This window comes from Sturnus vulgaris, chromosome 4, assembly GCF_052056855.1.
Source record: "Sturnus vulgaris isolate bStuVul1 chromosome 4, bStuVul1.hap1, whole genome shotgun sequence".
Taxonomy (NCBI): Eukaryota; Metazoa; Chordata; class Aves; order Passeriformes; family Sturnidae; genus Sturnus; species Sturnus vulgaris.
The window spans coordinates 55,743,498-55,762,393 of NC_142246.1; the positions used below are offsets into that span (position 1 = coordinate 55,743,498).

Genomic DNA, 18,896 nt, shown 5'->3' on the forward strand with positions numbered 1-18,896 from the left:
TTTCTGGCAGAGGAAGTGTTGTGAGGCAAAGCAATGAGGTTTCCAGTGCTGCAGGAGGGATGTCAGGCTGCAGGAGCCATCAACTACACAAGCATCTAGTTAATTCAAGTGCAATTATGGTCAATAAAAGTTGTTTGTTCCTTACATTTCTTTGGCATCCGAGCCCAAGAGACGCAGGTTTATGTACTGAGGACCTCTGGGGCATGTTGGGGTGAGTGTGTGTGTGTGTGTGTGTGTGTGAGGATTATGGAGCAGAAACTGGGTTTGCTAAAGATCCAACTAACAACTCTGAGGTGCTCACAGAGCACTCTCTCCCTGTGCTGCACCACTCCAGGATAGTCAGTGCCTCTGGGAAGAGGCTGCACATGGACAATATGTTGGAGATTAGGCTGGAAATTGGGTCAAGAAAACACCCTAGAAATACCACCACATCCCCAATGGGATCTGGCTATAGAAAAAGCCCAGGACTGTAAGTGTAGCTTGGGTTCTTCACTAGGAGTCCCTTCTGCTCCTGCTTTTTCTACCTCTGTGTTTGGAAATGCTCAAAGGCACAATTATGGTGGATGGGAGAACCTGCCTTGCTCAGTATGCACCTCTGGTCCTCCATCCTCACTGCTCATACACCATGCTCTGTATTTTCTCAGCACCTCTTGCACAATCTGTACTAATTAAGTTGTTCACACAGCCCCTTGTTTTGTCCTGTGTTGCTTTTCCACCCACACTTTTCTTCTTCTCCTCTTCTATTAAATTTTTTTTAAGGCTTGTAGCTTTGAGCCACCTACAAATGGGGATAAAGTGCTTTGTGCTAAGATGTTTTCCCTCCTTCCCATGCCAGGGTTCTCTTAAAACCCAAACCCACGCCTCTGGGAACATGTTTTCTGGATCTAATTTGTAATTGTCTGTGCAAAGAGAACAGAAGGAAGATGTTAATTTCACTAGCTGCTGATTGCAAAAGTCAATACTCCTTGAGCCATTTGTGCCATTTCTCATCTTGACAATTCTTCCAGAAAAAAATAAAATGTCAAAATATTTTACTCATGCATGCAGATTATCAACAATGGTGCCTAGAGAACACCACAAACAAAAAGCATTTTAAAGTATAAACCCATTTATTTTCTGCATGAAAAGGATAGGACATGTATGTCTGTCATTAGCTGCTGATTTTGGAAATATTTGTACATTAATTACACTGTGCCAGCAATAATTGACCAACTCTACAATTGCCTTTTCTCTTTTCTTTCAAACCTAGAGGTTCTACAGAACCAAAAAGACCATTTCCCATTACTCAGAATAGTACATGAAATAAATAGCCACAAGGTTAGAGGGTGCAACAGTTAAAAAATCACTTTCTACAGAAACTAGATCTATGTGTGAGTGCATGTAATGACGAATCACACAACCAGCACAAGGAAATGTAAAAATAAAATCTGGTCTCCCAACAGCAAGCAATGGCTCCTAGGCCATGCTCAGCTTTCCCCACTGTCTGGAAGGAGCAACCCTTTATTAAAACCATGTTGCAGGAAGGTGAAGGACTGTGTGGGCAGAGCAATGCCTGGAAATGGGGCTGGCCACATCGCTCCTAACAGGATTATCCAAGTAAGAGGGATCCTGCTTTAACTATTGGGGCATTCTGCCATTCCTTTAGGAATCACAGACGTTATTCCTCTGAAAGCTGTTTTAGCTCTTGCTCTTGTGTTCACTTCCATTTTCCTGGGCAAGCACAACAAGCAAGAGAGACAGACTGACATCCCTTGGTGGAGTGGTCCCTACTCCATCACTGTTGCCTGCTCCCCAGCACTTCAGCTCAGCAGCTAAATTTAGCATCACTCCCCCAGTTTATTGCAATATAAACACTTCTATATGATTAATGTGCGCTCTGCATGTCCTACAAACACTGCAGCAAAACCACAGACTTCAGCTACTCTGACCACTGTGATGCCAGCGAGCAGGAGAGCTTACCCTGAACCATGAGGACACGCTGTGACTGCCTGTGCAGGAAGTCCCTCCTCCAGGGGGACTCAAGAAGGTGGCATTGGACCTCATTGGATGTTTAGGATCTTAATTTTTTGGTGATTTCAATGGGCAGGTAAGCATCAAAAAGAAACCAGTGGTCATTATATGTAAGTCAGGTAAGAATTTGAAGGTCTGTCTAAGCACAAAGATCTCTAATTAAGTGCATTAAGTAAGCAGACAGGACAGCACAGCTCTGGTGCTGCAGCAGAACCTTCAGCTCCCCCCAGGAGCCATTTCACTGGAAGCAGCAAGCAGAGGAGAATTGACACAGAAGCCCTGCATCTGAAAGTGGGGCCTCGAGATTTGGCTGGGAGCAAAAAAAAATCTCTTCCCACTGAACGAGGCTCAACACCTGCCACTCTCCTGTCTCCAGCCTTTGTTCGCTCCAGTAATGAACACCTTTGTACAAATAGCTGTAGATTAGAAAAGGAATTAACCTCCAAACAAAGGAGAAGCTTAATTAAGCACTGCACTAAAAGAAAACAGAGAGGAAGTACAGGTTAAAGAAAAAAAAAAAAAAAGACAAGACAGCTGCGCAGACTTAATTCCGTTTTTTTTATCTTATGGGTCATTTTACACAATGTAATTTCCTTTCTATATTTGCACAATTTTGTGCTGAGGCACTGCCCGTTAACAGAAGGGGTTTTTTTTCTTTTCTTTCTATTCACTTGTACCTTTTTTAATGCTTTGCATTACGAGCCTTCCATCAAAAAAAATCATAAAAAAACTGCAAAACAGATTTAAATTAGACTTTGGGAGTATGCCATTTCACATACTCCTCCCCAGAGAGCTTCAGCTAATTAAACAAATGATTGCAAAATATTCACAATGTCAACCCTGTCAGCTTACATGCAAAATACCTACACCAAGCCGTGGTTATTTAACCAAACACAATGCGAGGAGCAATGTCTTGTGAGGATAAGCACAAACCTTAGGCTGTAAGGGGACACTTTTTAAAACCATGGGTGATTATGGGGAGACCACAGACTCTGAATATCCCAGCACATGGCCTCAGAAGCCAGCAGGCAGAGCCACACCAATCTGGAAGGGACAGGAGCTGAAGATTTGGGTGGCCAGGATGAGGAGACTTCAACACATTCCAAAAATGGATGAGCACACTGAGCTGCTCTTGACATTTAGGCTGAGCTCTATATTACTGCTGGGAAGACAGGGTAGGAGTAGTTAATGACGATGAAGGAAATATCTGGATTTTTGCTATTAAATTGCAGCACCTCAGAGCAAAAGCTGGAAAGAAGCAAGCAGATAGAAATAGGCGCCTGGAGTAGGAAAGCAGGAATATAAATGTTATGTGATTAGTCTGTGCATAGTTGCTGGAGGCAGTGAAAGTCTCAATTGTCTAAAGCTAAAGGATTTTAAATTTCTCTATACATTACATAAAAACCTTCTTAAAATCCCCCCCACTCCATTTTTTCCATCCCATCTTGCCTTCCTCTGCTCTAAGCCATGCAGCTTGCCCAAACAGCTCTCTATGTCCATCCTCTCTGCACAGACCCTGCTGCCTCTTTATTCCTTCCATTTTCTTCTTTACAACACACATCTCCAGCATGAACCACGCACTGACTCAGAACTGGGCACTCCTTTCCCTCTCACCCCTCCATTCTGCTCTTGTCTCAGACTATGTTTAATTTTCCCAAGAAAGAGACACTTCCCAGGCCAGGCACCTTAGCTCCCAGAAGGATTTTATGATCAGGTACGTGCAACAAGGTCTAACATAAATTATTACAACCTTAGCTAGGAAAAGGCAATATTAACTTTCCTAAAGCCTTGTTAAGGGTCACAAGAACCCACTGCACAAGGTTTGAGCAAAAAGGACAGTGAGGAGGGAAGGTGGAGGATTAGGGAGGAAAGGTTGCTGTGCTCATCATGGCAGGGTCAGAGGCTGAAGCTGATGTTAAAAAGCACTAAGAGTTAGGATGCTGGCAAGCCTCTGATGGGTTTCCCAGCCCTACTTGAGAACTGCTGCTTGCTGTAGCTCTGGCAAACAGGACTGATCTCAGATGGGTGGACCTGCTTGCTCAGCACCCTGGATTTAGGAGATGAGATTAGCAGGGCATAAGTCTCACTCACTTGATCCAGGTGCAAACCCAGCTCTCTTGCACTGAATGTTTCAAAGTGTGAGACAGCAGTATAAGGCAAATATTATCTATTGTCAGGTGCCATGACCATGATAACCCTGAGAATATTTCCTGAGGACACTGTCCTGGCTGAATCAGTGAGGTGCAAGGCACAGCAGAACTGAGGCAAGCTTCTACCCATCCAGTCCTCCTCTGTGGTTCCTTCATGCCTTGGCAGCAATATTAATGAGAAAACAGTTCTGAAAGGGGAAACTCAGTTCAGAACGTTCCTTTAGGAGAAATGCCAAGATCCTTCCTTGTTTATTTTACTTGTTGTGTAAACATTTTCATAATGCTTATCAATACAGTCTGTAGAGTGTATTTGTTAAAATAACCAGCATGGACATCAGTATCTTCCTCAGGACTCTGGCCTTTTCTCTGACTCCATACACTGGAGCTAATGCATCCTTTGCCATTTTACTTTGTGTATGGTGCTGGCCACACTGCAGGCTCTTAGTGAATCAAGCTAAATGAATGAGAAAGTACCAAACTCACATAATAGACACCAGCACTGGAAATGGTCAGGAAAAGGGAATTAAGGATGAATGCTCTGTTTACATGATCCAAACACATTAAGGCGTGAGGAAGCTGTGAAATTCTTCACTGTACGTGTTTGGTAAAAGCATTCAGCTTGCTTCTGCCAGATTCCCTCTTAGCAGTACTGGTTCCAGATTCCAACTGCTGAGCAATTTTAAAGTTCAGTGAACAAATTGTTTCAATTGTTTGGTTTTCTCCCATTTTCTGTGTGAATTATTCTCAAATTCAAGCTTAGGTTTTGATTCTAAATGTGAGCAGCAATCTGAGCAGGCTCTAATAAAGATGGTGCATTAACTTCTCCCCCCACCCCAACTTCTTCAATGTACATAACCCACCCTGCATAGTTATGGTCACAAAATATTAACATAATGTACCTCTTCCTTAGCAACAGCTATAGTGTCAGGGGAATGCAGCCCATAATAATACAGCTTGATCTAGAGGCACAATAAAATATAAATAAGCTTGTTACACTTCAGTGGCACACAGGATTCCACTGTGAAAGGCCTTCATGAATTTAGAAACCTCATCTTCTTTTTACTCTCCAACACAGATCATTTAGAAGAAGATTTATGGGCACACATTCCCTTTTATTCCTGAAAATGAAATGTAATTGTTTACTCAGTAACAGTGTTATTTTGCTGCATGTCTACTAGTAAATTTGTGGGCATAACACAGTCACACACACACTCATCTGTGGAAAGCAGTGCTCATAATGAGGTAAACACAAAACCATGACTTTGAGAAAATCTAAAGGGGAGACTGCCATGAGAGCATCCATAGTTGTGGTCATTTTCTAATGAAGAAAGCCTAAGCAATTTTCTGAAAAAAACCCCAACCAGCTGCAGTGAATTGCTACTAATTAGCATGATTAATCTATAAGCCTTTCCCTGTATCTATCTGCAAAAAAACCCAGCATCCCTGGCTGGGTAAAGGCAAAGTCTTCTTGCCCCAAGCCCAGCTGTTTCTCTCCATCCCAACAGCCCCATGGCTGCTGCACCCTCATGCATGCTGGCCCTCTAACACATAGAATTACAGCTAAACCACCTTAGTATCTGCTCTTGCAGGCAGTAAAATCTTTCAAATACTGCTTCTTGTGAATTTTCAAGAACAAACTACATCAAGCCAATATGAAGGCAGCAACAAACCATTTGGAGCTAGAGGATAGCAGTCCTTCTCTTCTGAGCAAACACTGCGGTTTTCAAGCCAAATTTACTTGGCTGAAAGTCATAAAATATGAGGACTTTTATGAGGGAGCCAAGTTACAATCTTAGCATGGTGTTCCACAATCAGTAAATCAGTATTTAGTATGCATTTATTAAGGCTGGGATTTCCAAAAGCACTTTTTAAGAGTGAGGTACACAATTCACAGGTATAACTTTCCCTCTGAATGGATTATATCACATAACTACGATTCCCTGCAACAAACAAGCCACAAAGAAAAGACTCAAAATTCAACAATCCACTTTGAAGAAATTCAGGGGCCAAAACAGGTTCAAAATCCAGACATTTTATAAAGCGTCAGATCATTGTCTCTGGTGGAAATCTCTCATTTCCAACAATATCTGATGCAGCCAAAGACGATTCCAAGAGCCAAGTGCTGTAAAAAAAAACTGCTTACCTACAGAAAATCCCACTGCACAGCTGAAGAGCCATCAAATAAACACAAAACTCTTTGACTCAGTGCTGTCAGGAGTAGTGTGTCTGAGCCTAACGTGATTTGCTTGTATGGGAAATCATCTGCCTGCCTTTCTACAGCGTTGCTGATAAACTACAAGAACATGGTAAACTATATTTCTACATTTTACAGGCTACACCACTGGATAGCCCAGGTCTTTAGAAGCTGCTGTTCCTAACTTGTCATTAACTAGAACATTTTTAACATTTCTTTTGTAAGGGTGATTTGCTTTCTGGGAATACATCACACACATAGTGAAAAATAACAGCAACAGAAAACCACAGACTCACAGAATAGTTTGGGTTGGAAGGGACCTTAAGGACCATCTGGTTCCAACCCCCCTGCCATGGACAGGGACACTTTCCACTAGACCAGGCTGCTCAGAGCCCCATCCAACCTGGCCTTGAAGAGTTCCAGGGATGGGGCATCCACAGCTTCTCTGGGCAACCTGTGCCAGCATCTCCCCACACTCACAAGTAAAGAATTTGTTTCTAATATCTCTTTCAGTTTAAAGCCATTATCCCTTGTCCTATTGCAACAAGCCCTGTCCCCATCTTTCTTGTAGGCCCCCCTGAAGGTGCTGGAAGGTCTCCCAGGGGCCTTCTCTTCTCTTCTCTTCTCTTCTCTTCTCTTCTCTTCTCTTCTCTTCTCTTCTCTTCTCTTCTCTTCTCTTCTCTTCTCTTCTCTTCTCTTCTCTTCTCTTCTCTTCTCTTCTCTTCTCTTCTCTTCTCTTCTCTTCTCTTCTCTATGCTGGACAATGCCAACACCCAGACTACTTTCATAAGAGAGGTGCTTCAGACCCCTGATCACTACACACTACAACACATTGTAACAGCATTACATATTATAACATTAATTTTAAAAAATGTATGAAAGGCAATTTTGCCAACCTGATCCTTTGAATTTGAATTTTTTTGGGATCCCATGTCCCACCTCCAACACACCCATATGTTTCCAGAGGAATCCTCCAGAAAAACAGAGTTTTCATATCCGCCACCCTTCCAGGTGATGATGACACACTTCAGTTATGTCATGGAGCCCTTCTCTAGATATGCCCCACACGACACAGTGCAAGAGATGACACAACACACACTAAAGGATGCCAGCAGCACAGCTGCAGTGGCAAATCCTGGCTTTCCAGGGGCCAGGCTCCCTGTGCCAGAGGGCTCCCACAGGAAGTGCTACCTCACATCATGTGCCTTTTTACCATCTCTGGATGTGTAAAATGAAGGCCAGTTATGCCTCTCAATCAAAGCACTGCAGACCAATCCCAGTGTCTTTCACACAGGCATATGGCTTAAGAAGTCAGTGAACCTGAAATTTGATCTCTCATATGATTTATTTGCCATCTTCTCCCATTACACAAATATAAATATAACAGGCATTTTTCTGCAGCCTTGAAATGATTCAGAATTAATACCAGATGACAAAACGGACCATGTACCAGGAGGGGAAAAGTTACAGTAAAAGCTCCTTCCCATTAATGGGGCCATTCATTCATATGCCCACTATTCCACAGGGGAGCTGGACATAAATTATGTATTTGACATCTAGTTATAGACGATTATATCTGACATAATGAAGTTATAATGGAAGGAGTTTGCACATTGTTTGGTTATTAAGTGCCCATTTCTTGTCCCTGCACCAGGTGCAATGGTGATAGGCCATACAAATCATCCAGAAGAAATGCCAAAATGGGCTCCCTTACTGATAAAGCACCACACATGTTTATTAATTTAACAGCTTGTCTTATGTCTCCCCCATCTGCTCATTTAAAGCAGTTATTTGCCCTATAAATATTTCAGGAAGAGCAGTGTAGCCAAAAATTAGTCTGGCAGAAAAGGAAAAAAAAAAGTTTGAGAAGGGTCTGATGCTGTATGCAGCACTACACTCTTTTTTTTTTTTTTTTTTTTTTTTCACATTGAACTGGTTCAACAGCTTTTTTCAAGCTGGTAATAGGACATTCACTTTAGATTAGTGATGCTTGAGGGTGCACCACCATAGCTGACTCTACTTTCCAGCTGTTGCCACTGTCAGGTGGGTGAAAACTTCCACCACTGATGGCGAGTGGCAAAACTCAGTGCAGCGGAAAACGAAAGCCACTGTCAAAACAATCTCCTGGGTGCATGTCCATGTCCATTTTGAGCTTATCAGGTCATACAGTGGCTTCAAACGGCCTACAAAGAGTAACATTTCAAGGCATCTTTAAATCACAGCTCAGGCTGATCTCCATAGCAAATCTCCTTTACAAGGTAGTAGCTAGCTGGTAAAAAAAAAGCTTCTTAAAAAGTGCCCTTTTAATTTTTTTTTTCAGATAACTAAGAATAATGGAAAAGGTGTTAAATATCACTCAGACTGTTCTTCCCCCCTTCCTCAAAATCCTTAAATATTTTCAAGTGTAAATATGAACAGTTTCCACCAGCACACAGGAGTTAGCACTCCTCCTTGAGAGACTTTGTTAGCTCCAGCTTTCAGCTAGAGCAAATGCTGTTATCTTATAAATAAACAGCAATGCCCCAAGGTGCTCCTCTGCAGTGAAAACACACATTCCAGAGAAATCAGAGCAACAGTTCAGCACCACAGTGGAAACCAAAATGGTGAGCAGTGTGCAATTAACTCTTTCTGACTGTGGAGAGCTACAGGATGCAAGGCAGGACCTCACTGCTGGCAACAAGCAAACAGAACTACAGGCTGGCTGCAGGATTTCCAGGAGCTCTGGCTGCTCTGGTTGTGATACTTGTTAGCCCCAACCATGATACTTAATGAGAAATTAATAAATATGGAGCATGGCCCACGTTCAAAGCAGCTGCCTGCCCTAGGAACATCAGTGTAATCCAGAAAGGTGGACATTTCAATATAGACCTGAGCCACAATGGGAGATTTTCTGAGAGCTCTGCATAAAACTGAGAGAAGTGTTGTATCAGAGCTCATCCATCCCTCCACCATTTTCAGGATCCAAACAAGCTTTATATCTGGCAGTAGATTCCTGCATCCACACCTACCAACCCGCCCAAAACTCACCCCCATTGCAATGCCAACCTGTTTGAAGGTGGAATCCAGCCTCAAATGAGGCTGTGATAACAAGGGGGAGGAAAAAACGTAAACAGAACTCAAATGAAAAGCAAACAAACAGCAAAGGAACACAACAAACAAATCTCTGTAGACAGATTCAAGAACAGACTTTGAAACAAGGCACTTACAAATTCACAGTACACATGAGGCTTGCAGTCATTGCAAAACCTTTCCACGGATGGTGCAGGTGTGGTGACAGTCACCTCCCTTCAACCCAGCTGGTGCAATACCAGTTACCTGCGTGCCTCTCACACACTGCTTTCCTAAAATCCACACGGGATAACAGAATGGTGCTGGCTTGCTGCAATGAGTACTCACACCCCGTGCTGGAGTGAGTGGGATGCTCTAGGGGGCTTAGCACAGCCACAAAGGGGAAGCCCTGAGAGATGTCATCCTTGAAAAAAAGGCTGAGCAAAACCAAAGTACATGATCAAGAAAGAGCAGGACACAATACAGCATCCCAGAATCGCAGAGGGAAAAGAGAATGAGGGTCCTGAGCATAGGAGACCCCAAATAGCATTCACTGCAGGATCCTTTCTTGGCTCAAAGGCATCAAATTAGTCTTTCCCCTGGACTCTTCCACCTGAATGATGTGAGGAAAATAATATTGCCTTAAGAAGCTGGAAACATATAGCTAACTCAGAAGGAGCAGGATGAGTAAAAGCAGGACCTCTAAGAGCAGTAGAGGGACACTGCAAAGGACTTCTGAACAGAGAGAATGCCTTCCCCAGGGGAGCTCCAGCAAAAAATGAAAAAGCCTGGAGAGAGAAGGTGCCTGGCCACTGTTGGCTCACAGCAGAGTCCTGAACAGCACCTCTGTCACAGTGCTGGACCTGGGGAGGCAGAGGCAGGCAGGCTGGTGTCCCAGGGCTGGTGAGCACAGGATATGTGACCCCACGAGTCAGCTTGAATCAAGGCAAGGAGTGCCACTGGGTCTCCCTGCCCAGCACTCCCCTTCTCTGGACCTGGAAGGAGGACTGGGGCTGTGCAATAAGCCCAGCTGTCAGATCCTCCTACATCATCTGCAAAGCCATCGACCCTCTTAGGACCTTTGGGAGGGAAAAAAATAAATAAGACCCAGAACACATACTTACAAAGAGCCTACCCTATTTTTGGTTATAAGATTTCACTGTGCTTCTGCTGTTCAGGAAAGGGTCTCCCTCAGAGATTGCAAATGCAAAGGGGGGAAAAATGGCAGAACGGATACAGGTTTTGAGGAAAGAAAGTACAAAGGGACATCTTCCACTAAAATGGAAAAGTGCAAACCCAGCAAAACCTCTGGCTCCCTGACGTGCTATCTAAGGACTAGGGTCAGAATCTGTGTTTATGGAATATGAACCTGATAACTGAGGTTTACAGGAAAACCTCCCACAGTGCCTTAACACGGTTCCATAACAACCTCCCTGGCTAGAGAAATCTGCACAGAAGGGTAAGAACTTCCTGTGCCTCCTTTATTTGCTATTTTATTTCTAGAACTGGGAACTAGTACAGAGTTTTGCTTATCAGTTCATGTTTAGGAAATGTACTGACTTCAAGTATATCAATCTGCAAGATAACTAGTCTCTGGATTTCAGCTTAAAAGGAAACCTTTACAAAACATCAGCTCAACAGGGCGAGTTTCTCAGGATGCCTAGCTTTAAATGCCAGGCACACATTTCAAGTTTAATATGATTCCATATATACATTAAAATCTGCTTCTACACAGCTTTATAAATAGTTTTAGGGCACATATTTGGTGTGCTTAATTCACTTCTCTATTGTGTTTTAGTACCTGGCAGAATCTGAGTATAAACATTTAATTTAATTTATTGCTATATATAATAATTCTATAAAATCCCTTTCTAAGCCAGAGTATCAGTGTCACTCTCATCTGTGAAACTCCTTGCTATTGTGAGTAACCATTTTTAAACACAGGTTTAATCTTCAGTTAGCCGAGCTAACGTCTCAGCTATGTCTGGAATTATTCTGTACAAAGAAGGTGTAAACATTTGCATAAAAATCATGTAGTCACATCCAAATTGTTGGATTGAAAGGAGGTGTAAAAGCAGCAGTTAACAGTGCTTCATATATGGAACTAATTTTACAACAGCCCTGAATTAAAAAGCGGGTGGGGACTAAGGAGTGTCTTGATGAAAAATGCTGATTCAAGGCTTCATTTCTATTCAGTGATGTACAGTGTCATTACTGGGTGGCTGCACAGAGCAGTGGCTCAGAGTAATTACCCTGTAATGCACACTGACACTAATGTACTAGTAAACTACTGCAGTTTATACTCTATTCACCACCAGCGTCAGGACTCTGAAAGGCAGGTAAAAATCCCCTGCATGCATAAACAATGTGTGTAAATGTCACCAGTGATAAAGTTTTTAAAAAGGAGAAGGAAGAGGCAGTTACAAATAAATCTGTCAGCTGAGAATTGCAACTGCATAGACCCACAGGAGCACTAAAGCTGTATCTTTTTTCGATAATACAGGAAGGAAAGATTCTTCTCTTAAAGCATACTACCCAGGTTCTATTTCCGTTTATTACAATTAAAACTGTATGGTGGATGCTTCTTTTTGCCACTCTAAGTGCAAGGTTGACCAGCACCTGGTGTTCAGCTTAGGGCAAGGGGAAGCATGGAGGGAAAATGAAGAACATTGAAGGAGTAGCCACAAGCATTAGTGATTTATGCTGACTGTCATAATGCTGCTCTGGTTTTAGAGATCCAGCTACAGGAAATGTGGAGGAACACAAGCTTAAGGACAGGTGTTTTTGACTCCTTTGTTTAAAACAGCTCTTATGGCTATGGGATGAAGCTTGGAACATGACCCAAGCATGTCCTAAGGTGCAAGAAAAAGGAGACAAACAAAAAGGACTCATAAGCCTAATATACTTAGGGAAAAAGGAAATATTACAATACTTTAATGGATTTTGGATGCTGAAGCTAGAAATGATGCAGCAGAGCTACACGTCCCACATCACAGGGCCAGAGGAAAAGCCTTGCTCTTCCCCCAGGAGACAGTACCAATTACTATGTTCTTAACAGACACTATTCACCAGCTAAGAGATTGATGCCTCCAGAGCTGGCTTTCTCTCTGGCCCTCTCCTATTAAGTTACACAAGAGTATTCAAGTCCTTTTACCAGCACACAGCAGCAATAGTATCAATCCTTCCATCATGAGCAGCTTCTTCTTTAAGATATCTCAGCTAGGGGGGTGGAGGCCTTGGTGAAAGCTGTCAGTGCAGCAGTTCATGCTGGATAAACTCTATTTTACCCTCTCTGCAAGCACTGCAACTGTTCTGCCTGACCCACTTTGCCCTGCTCCTGGTGGCACTGCCATTTATCTTGCTGAGGTAGCTCTGCCCTCATGAAGGGCAGATCACTGAAGTTTTCTTAGTCATTAGCTCTTTCAGCTTGGAGAAAGCAAGACACAGGTTCTCTGTCTGCTGCTGTTCTGGCATCCTTCAATCTTCCATAGTCTGTTTAGATGCCAAGGCAAGGATTTACATTGACCTATTCTAAGTAAGCTCTGATTCATCACCTCAATGACAGACTAGAGCAAGAAGGTCCTGCAAGTCATAACTGTCTCTGCCTCACTAGAGTGCTCTGCTATAAAAGCAAGGTAGTAAATTTTACCACAGAACTGGAGGTTTTCAAATGACTTAGAAAAAGCTGATGGTCTCAAATGCACATGTCAAATCCCAGGGTAGTTCACTTAAGGCACAATGGAGGTTGTGGACTGCCAGGAGATTGCACTCAACCAGCCCGACTAATGGCAAGACCAGATTTGGAGAGAGGACTGTGAATCTGGCATCCTCACCAGCCGGGCTCCACCTCACATTTTTCAATTAAGAGCAGTTAGAGAAACACGTGCAGGCACAAACACACAGAATGCTGACAATCACCACACAGGTCAATTTGGTACTCTTTGAAGAGTGGGAAAAGGGGAAAAACCACAAACTTAAGGTATAGAATATATCTCTATGCTATTACACTTAAGCTGTCCTCTTCCTCCCCTTCTCTTCTTCCACAGCATTCCCTGGGTTTGATGTTCATACACACTTGCAGAATTGACCAAGAAATCCCTTCATATTCTTGTTTGATTTTTGCTTTGCTATTATCTATTCCAAGAAGAATAGATATTTACTTTGATATTGAATATTGACTAGCCTAACCAAAAGGAGCAAAGGGAGGGGTAAGAAGTCTGCACCACCACATATGCTTGCTTTGGGGACAAGCTTATTTCCCCAGGCCTCAGAGGCAAACACTGGGGGCTCAGCACTAGGGAATGATCCTCTAAATGGGGCAGAGAAATCAAGGGCTTGCATACATATTGCTTTATTTGCACCATTCAAGACAGGCACCTGTCTTAACAGGGCTATTCTGGACTTACTCTGTACATATTGACTACTAGCATCACTCCCAAGGACAATTAGCCCACTTAAAATTTGAGTAATCCTATATTGAACATTTCCTCACCAAGTCTAGAAAAACCCTCAAGTAACAGCAATGAGGACTGAATCCAGGCTTGAAAACCACCGTACAACACGTTCTGTACCCTTTACTCACCTGAGGGGCAGCTGAAATCTGCCCTTTTGCATTCTGCCACCAGCTCCCAGTGCCTTTGCACTACCGATAGGAAGGAAAGGTGCAAGACACAAGGCAGGACCTAAGGTGTACCTGTCTCTGCAGGAGTAAACTAGTGGAGAGAGCAAACCACCCTGTGAAGTGATGGGATGTTCAAAGCTATGTAATGGGACACATGGGACACGCTCATCTCACATATGTCTCTCCTTCAGGAATTAATTTTCTCCCCAGAGTGTCCTCGGATGGAGGGTGACAGCTTGGCCATGGAGGCTCAGTGATCAAGTGAGTGATATCCACCCAGGCCTGTGGCTGGTTTGGAATGTGAGTGAATGGAGACTGTCCCACTGACTCACCCTTGGATGGCGGCCTCTCCAGATCCGAATCCAGGTGGATTGGTGGGGCAATATAGGAAACCTGCCCATGGTGAGCCTGCCCTGTGGACAAATAAGTGGTTTAGTTCTGCTGTTTCCTACAGAGATCTATCAGGGCTATAGTCAAATACACAGCATTTGGACCAAAAAAAGGTTTGCATGTATTTTGTTCTGTGTGTTTTTCACAATGAACTTCCATTTTGTGGAGGCACCTGATGACAAGCTGAAACCACTTCCATCTCTCACTTTTCCTTGCAGACACGGGTACTCTGGTAAACTTTAGTTACACCTGCTTTACCACTACTACATATACATTACACCATGTTCTCTTGAAACCTGTTCTCTCTCTCTCTCTCTCTCTATATATATATATATACATGTATATGCTATGGAAGAGAACCCAATTTCACACAAGCCTATTCAATCTGTTAATCTCACTTTAAGAGGGAAACAAGCATTCCCACGCCACAGCCATTTTGAAGGAAGCATGGTATGAAGCACAATCCCACCTGTTTGTCCCACCTGCAGGAGATACATGTTTCATTTCTCAGAGCTCAGCACTGCTTTCACATGAGTGGAAGATTTTTTGGCTGCCAACACCATCATGCAGTTTCTCAGTTGCTAAAGACTCAATCCTTCTCCAGTAATTTGGAGGTAGCTATATCAAGAAACTTCTATTTATAATAAAAACAGTTTTTTATAATTCATCTATTTACTGTACCAATTTACAGGGTTGTTAATCTCTTCTTCTAAACATGGAAAGTTAATGACACATAGATTATGATAACAGTTAGAGTAACCTTCCCATTTCAAGTAATATTCGTTCTGCAATAAAAGCAGTTGATTCCTCTTAAGAGACACATTCCAAATAATTAATACAGCTCCCTGTTGACACTTGCTGTTGTTGCTCCAAGCAATTTCCAAGCTAGCGTCACAGGCAGAGGAGCAGCAGTACACTCTTCAGGCTTCTTTGTAATGACATCCAGGAATACCACAAGCACAGTATGCTGGTGCACATAATATCTTGAAAACATCTCTTCAGGGAGATAAAATATTAATGAGAAAGGGGAGAGAAAGAAAAAAAAAAAAAAAAGAAGTGTGTCTGAATGTGCAGGTTATATTTACTGCTTTACACCGAGGATGACTCAGATAATCTGCATTATTAGCCATTACAACAACTGGACGTAATTCAGGTTTAAAATCTACCGACACATCATAAATTCTGTATTTGCTTTTAAGTGCTTTAACATGGGAAATCTGCTTCAGGCAAACCCATAGCAAATAACAAGTTACTCTGCTTTCCTCTTCTCGTTTACATGTTAAAAACCCATTTGATGTCATTAGTGAGCAAAAGTCATCATTTAATAGCTGCTTGGTTCCGCAGCAGAAACAGACAGTCTGCTCTCACTCCAAGCTGCTCAATGTGCAGGATGATCAGTGCCCTTACAACCACAGAACAGTCTCCCCATTTGCTGCATCAAAGATACCACTGAAATGTAAAATAGCTGAGCTTGGCAGGAAACTCTGGAAATCACCTAGCCCAGCTCAAGGGCAGCAAGAGCCCACAGCAAGTGTCCAATCTGATTTCCGATATCTCTAAGGATGGAGACTCCACAATTTCTCTGGGCAATCTGTACCAGCGTTTTGCCACCCTCATAGGAAAAAAAAAAAAGAAAATCTTTTCCACTATCTGCTTGTAAGAAGAGCCTGGTTCCATCTCCTTTATTCCCTGTCATCGTGTACTTATATACATCAGTAAGATCCCTTGGATGATCTGGTCCAGGCTGGATACTCACAGCTTTTCAGCCCATCCCCACAAAGAGATGCTGCAATCCCTTTATCATCAGTATGGTCCTTTGCTGGACTTGCTCTGGGCACACTGCTGACATTTGGTTTTTGGTTTGTTTTTTATTTGATTAGTTTTTTTAATCACTTGGTCTTCCTGGGTGCAAACCAAAAAAAGAATTATTCTGGAAGCTTAAAGGGCTAGGCTGAAGTAAAGAAGATACATCCACATTACACGAAAGACTAAAAAACATCTGTTTGTTTAGACATTCATTACAATTCAGTAATAACTATGGAATCTTATTATTGCCTTATTAAGGCTTTTACTTTATATGGAGGAAGCAGTAGCATCAAGTGCTCTCTAGTGATAAATGAAACAAGTTGCAGAAAGCTTTTATCTCTTTGCTGCTGATGCAAAACACAGTACTTCTAAAAAAAAAAAAGAAATCGAACTTCTGTTACTACTACTACTACATACTACTACTGAAAAAACAGATTTCTGTTAGACTGCACACTTCTTCCAATGCTAATAAATTAAACTTTGGGTTTTAATATTCCTTCTCCAAAAAAAGCAATGCAAACAATTGCTGTGATTCATTTTTTGGGCATGAACGCCAGCTCACTTGTTCTTCAGAATCATCAGAGTGTTCACACTAGAGAAACAAAGGGTCTCCACTGTTACCTTATAAGTAATCAATAGAATCACATTTTTGCTTTGGTTCTACTGTTATTGCCTATACATTTTTGCTTTGGTTTTACTACTGCTGACTTTTGAGACAACTGAGGGAAGGGAGGCAAGGGGAGGTGTCTGAAGCAAGGCCTGGCAATGGGACTGGTAGACAAGCACATGGTCTTCTTGGCTATAATGGCATTAAAAGTGCTGCCACTTACTCAATTGAAAACCAAACTTTTACCCATTGGACCTATGAAAGGTTTTGAGACTGATATTAGTGGTACAGCTGAAGCTGATCTCAAAGACTTGCAGAACGAGCTTTCCCAAGTGAGGCAGACTCCAGTCCCTGTGGAGTGAGTTTTGCAGTTTCAGATGCTTACTGCAAGCCCCAGCCCTAGGAATGAGGGACTCCTATCTCCCTCTCTTCAGTTCCAGTTGCTGTAGAAAAGCACTTTAAAAGATAGATGTGAGAGCCTTAAAAAAGTAAAATAAAATAAAAGGCAGAAACACTCCAACACTCCACACGCCTGTCTCTCCAATCCTTCAGCTGTTTTCTCTGTACATGAAGTCTGAGCTGACAGTGGTGCAGGAAAAAGAAAGAAGACTTCTGACAAAATACCAAAGGTCAAGATGTCTCTGTTGCTGATGGGAAGTTGAGCACTCCTCGTATCAGAACAGCTTGCATGGCCTTCTCCCAATCCCACCCTGCCTATAACCATCTGCTCTTTCTGCAGCCAGCTTCCAGGTAAAAAAGTAAACAGCAATCAAGTGTAGCCATCAAAGTAATACTTGATGAAGTTGCCAATTTTGTACCTAGCAGCTCAGGTTGTGTTCCATTTCCTTTATCTCTCTTGCCTCTGCTCATGGCTCCCTGCGAGGGCTAATGCTGGAAGACAGCTGTGGATCATCCCTGACCTGCTTTTCTTGCATCACAACACAGGGATGCAGGCCTGGCCAACACTGCCTAAATATCAGCACCATCTCAGGTGAGACAGGGCAAACAGCAGGTGTGGCACAGGGAGCCACAAGCCAGCAGTCTTCACAGCAGCTAGGCCACCTGCATGTGCTGTGACCATGTGAAAAAGAAAACCTCGTGTTTGGTAGAAACGATTTTGGGAGCAACAGGATGGATATGACCTTGGAAGTCTATCTGGTGACATGCCTTCCTCAGGTAGAGGAAACGAGAAAGATGTTTGTGAATTAGAAAAAGTGCTTGAGTGGCCATTATTTTCAGGTCTGACACATGAGAGACACAATGCATTTTAAAAAGCCAATAACTTAGAAGAACAAAGATAATGTTTTGTAAAGACTGAAGGAAACACAATAACTTGGCCTAAGGGATTTTTTTAAAACTGTTTTTTTAAAAAGGGATCTGGATGCTCATAGACAGAAAATAAACATCCACACATCTTCAAAAATCTGCCCCTAAGTGATTTAGTCATCTACAGATGCAGTGATACAAAACTACAGAAAAAATCTGCAAATGCATGGACTAACCTAGTAAAGTAGCAACAAAGAACTCTCATCTATTTATCTACTAGAATCCCTTCCTCCTGATCCTTTTTGGAAGCATACCCACTGTATGTAGTACCTGAGAGGGCAGGCCTTCCTCCTGATGCTGGGCCCAATTTCCAGTGCTGGTGACATTAGATTCTTCTAGAGTACAATGCCTATTTCATGTGTGCATATGGGAAAATTTTCTGCCTGGCCCCTGCTCATGTTCTACCTGAGATTTTCCAGAGCACTATCAAAGAGAAAACCTGAATAGAAAACATAAGACTGAAAGATTCAAACCCCCAAAATTTACCAGGCTAAAAATAAGGCTTTTTAAAACATTTGATGACTTGTCTCCTAATGCCCTGGTGATGCCAAGAAGATAAATATCCACAGTCACCTGAATGGATGGCTCTCCCTTTTCCCTGCTGCTCCTCTGCTCAGTGCCCATGGTGGGAATGGACACTCGTGGACCTGAACTGCAGTTCTGTCCCACTCCTGACTCAGATCCAGCAGCAGCAGTGAGAAGCCACCAGGAGATAAATTTTTTAAAACAAACATGCTTCACACT

At 42.6% G+C, this 18,896-nt stretch overlaps 1 protein-coding gene across 19 annotated transcripts in view; it reads right to left on the bottom strand.

The window, feature by feature from the left end:
* The window catches only part of ADGRL3 (adhesion G protein-coupled receptor L3), a 487,951-nt gene that overhangs the window by 128,266 nt on the left and 340,789 nt on the right, over positions 1-18,896 (bottom strand). For 18 of the 19 annotated variants that reach the window (XR_015803337.1, XR_015803335.1, XR_015803336.1 and 15 more), the window contains one exon: positions 14,356-14,436. The exons of the other annotated variant lie outside the window; for it this stretch is intronic. Coding sequence is in view for 15 of the 18 variants with exons in the window: in XM_088164024.1 (XP_088020150.1) it covers positions 14,356-14,436 (81 nt within the window). In the remaining 3 variants the exon portion in view is untranslated. The remainder of the gene's footprint in view (positions 1-14,355; positions 14,437-18,896) is intronic. 19 annotated transcript variants of the gene reach the window in all.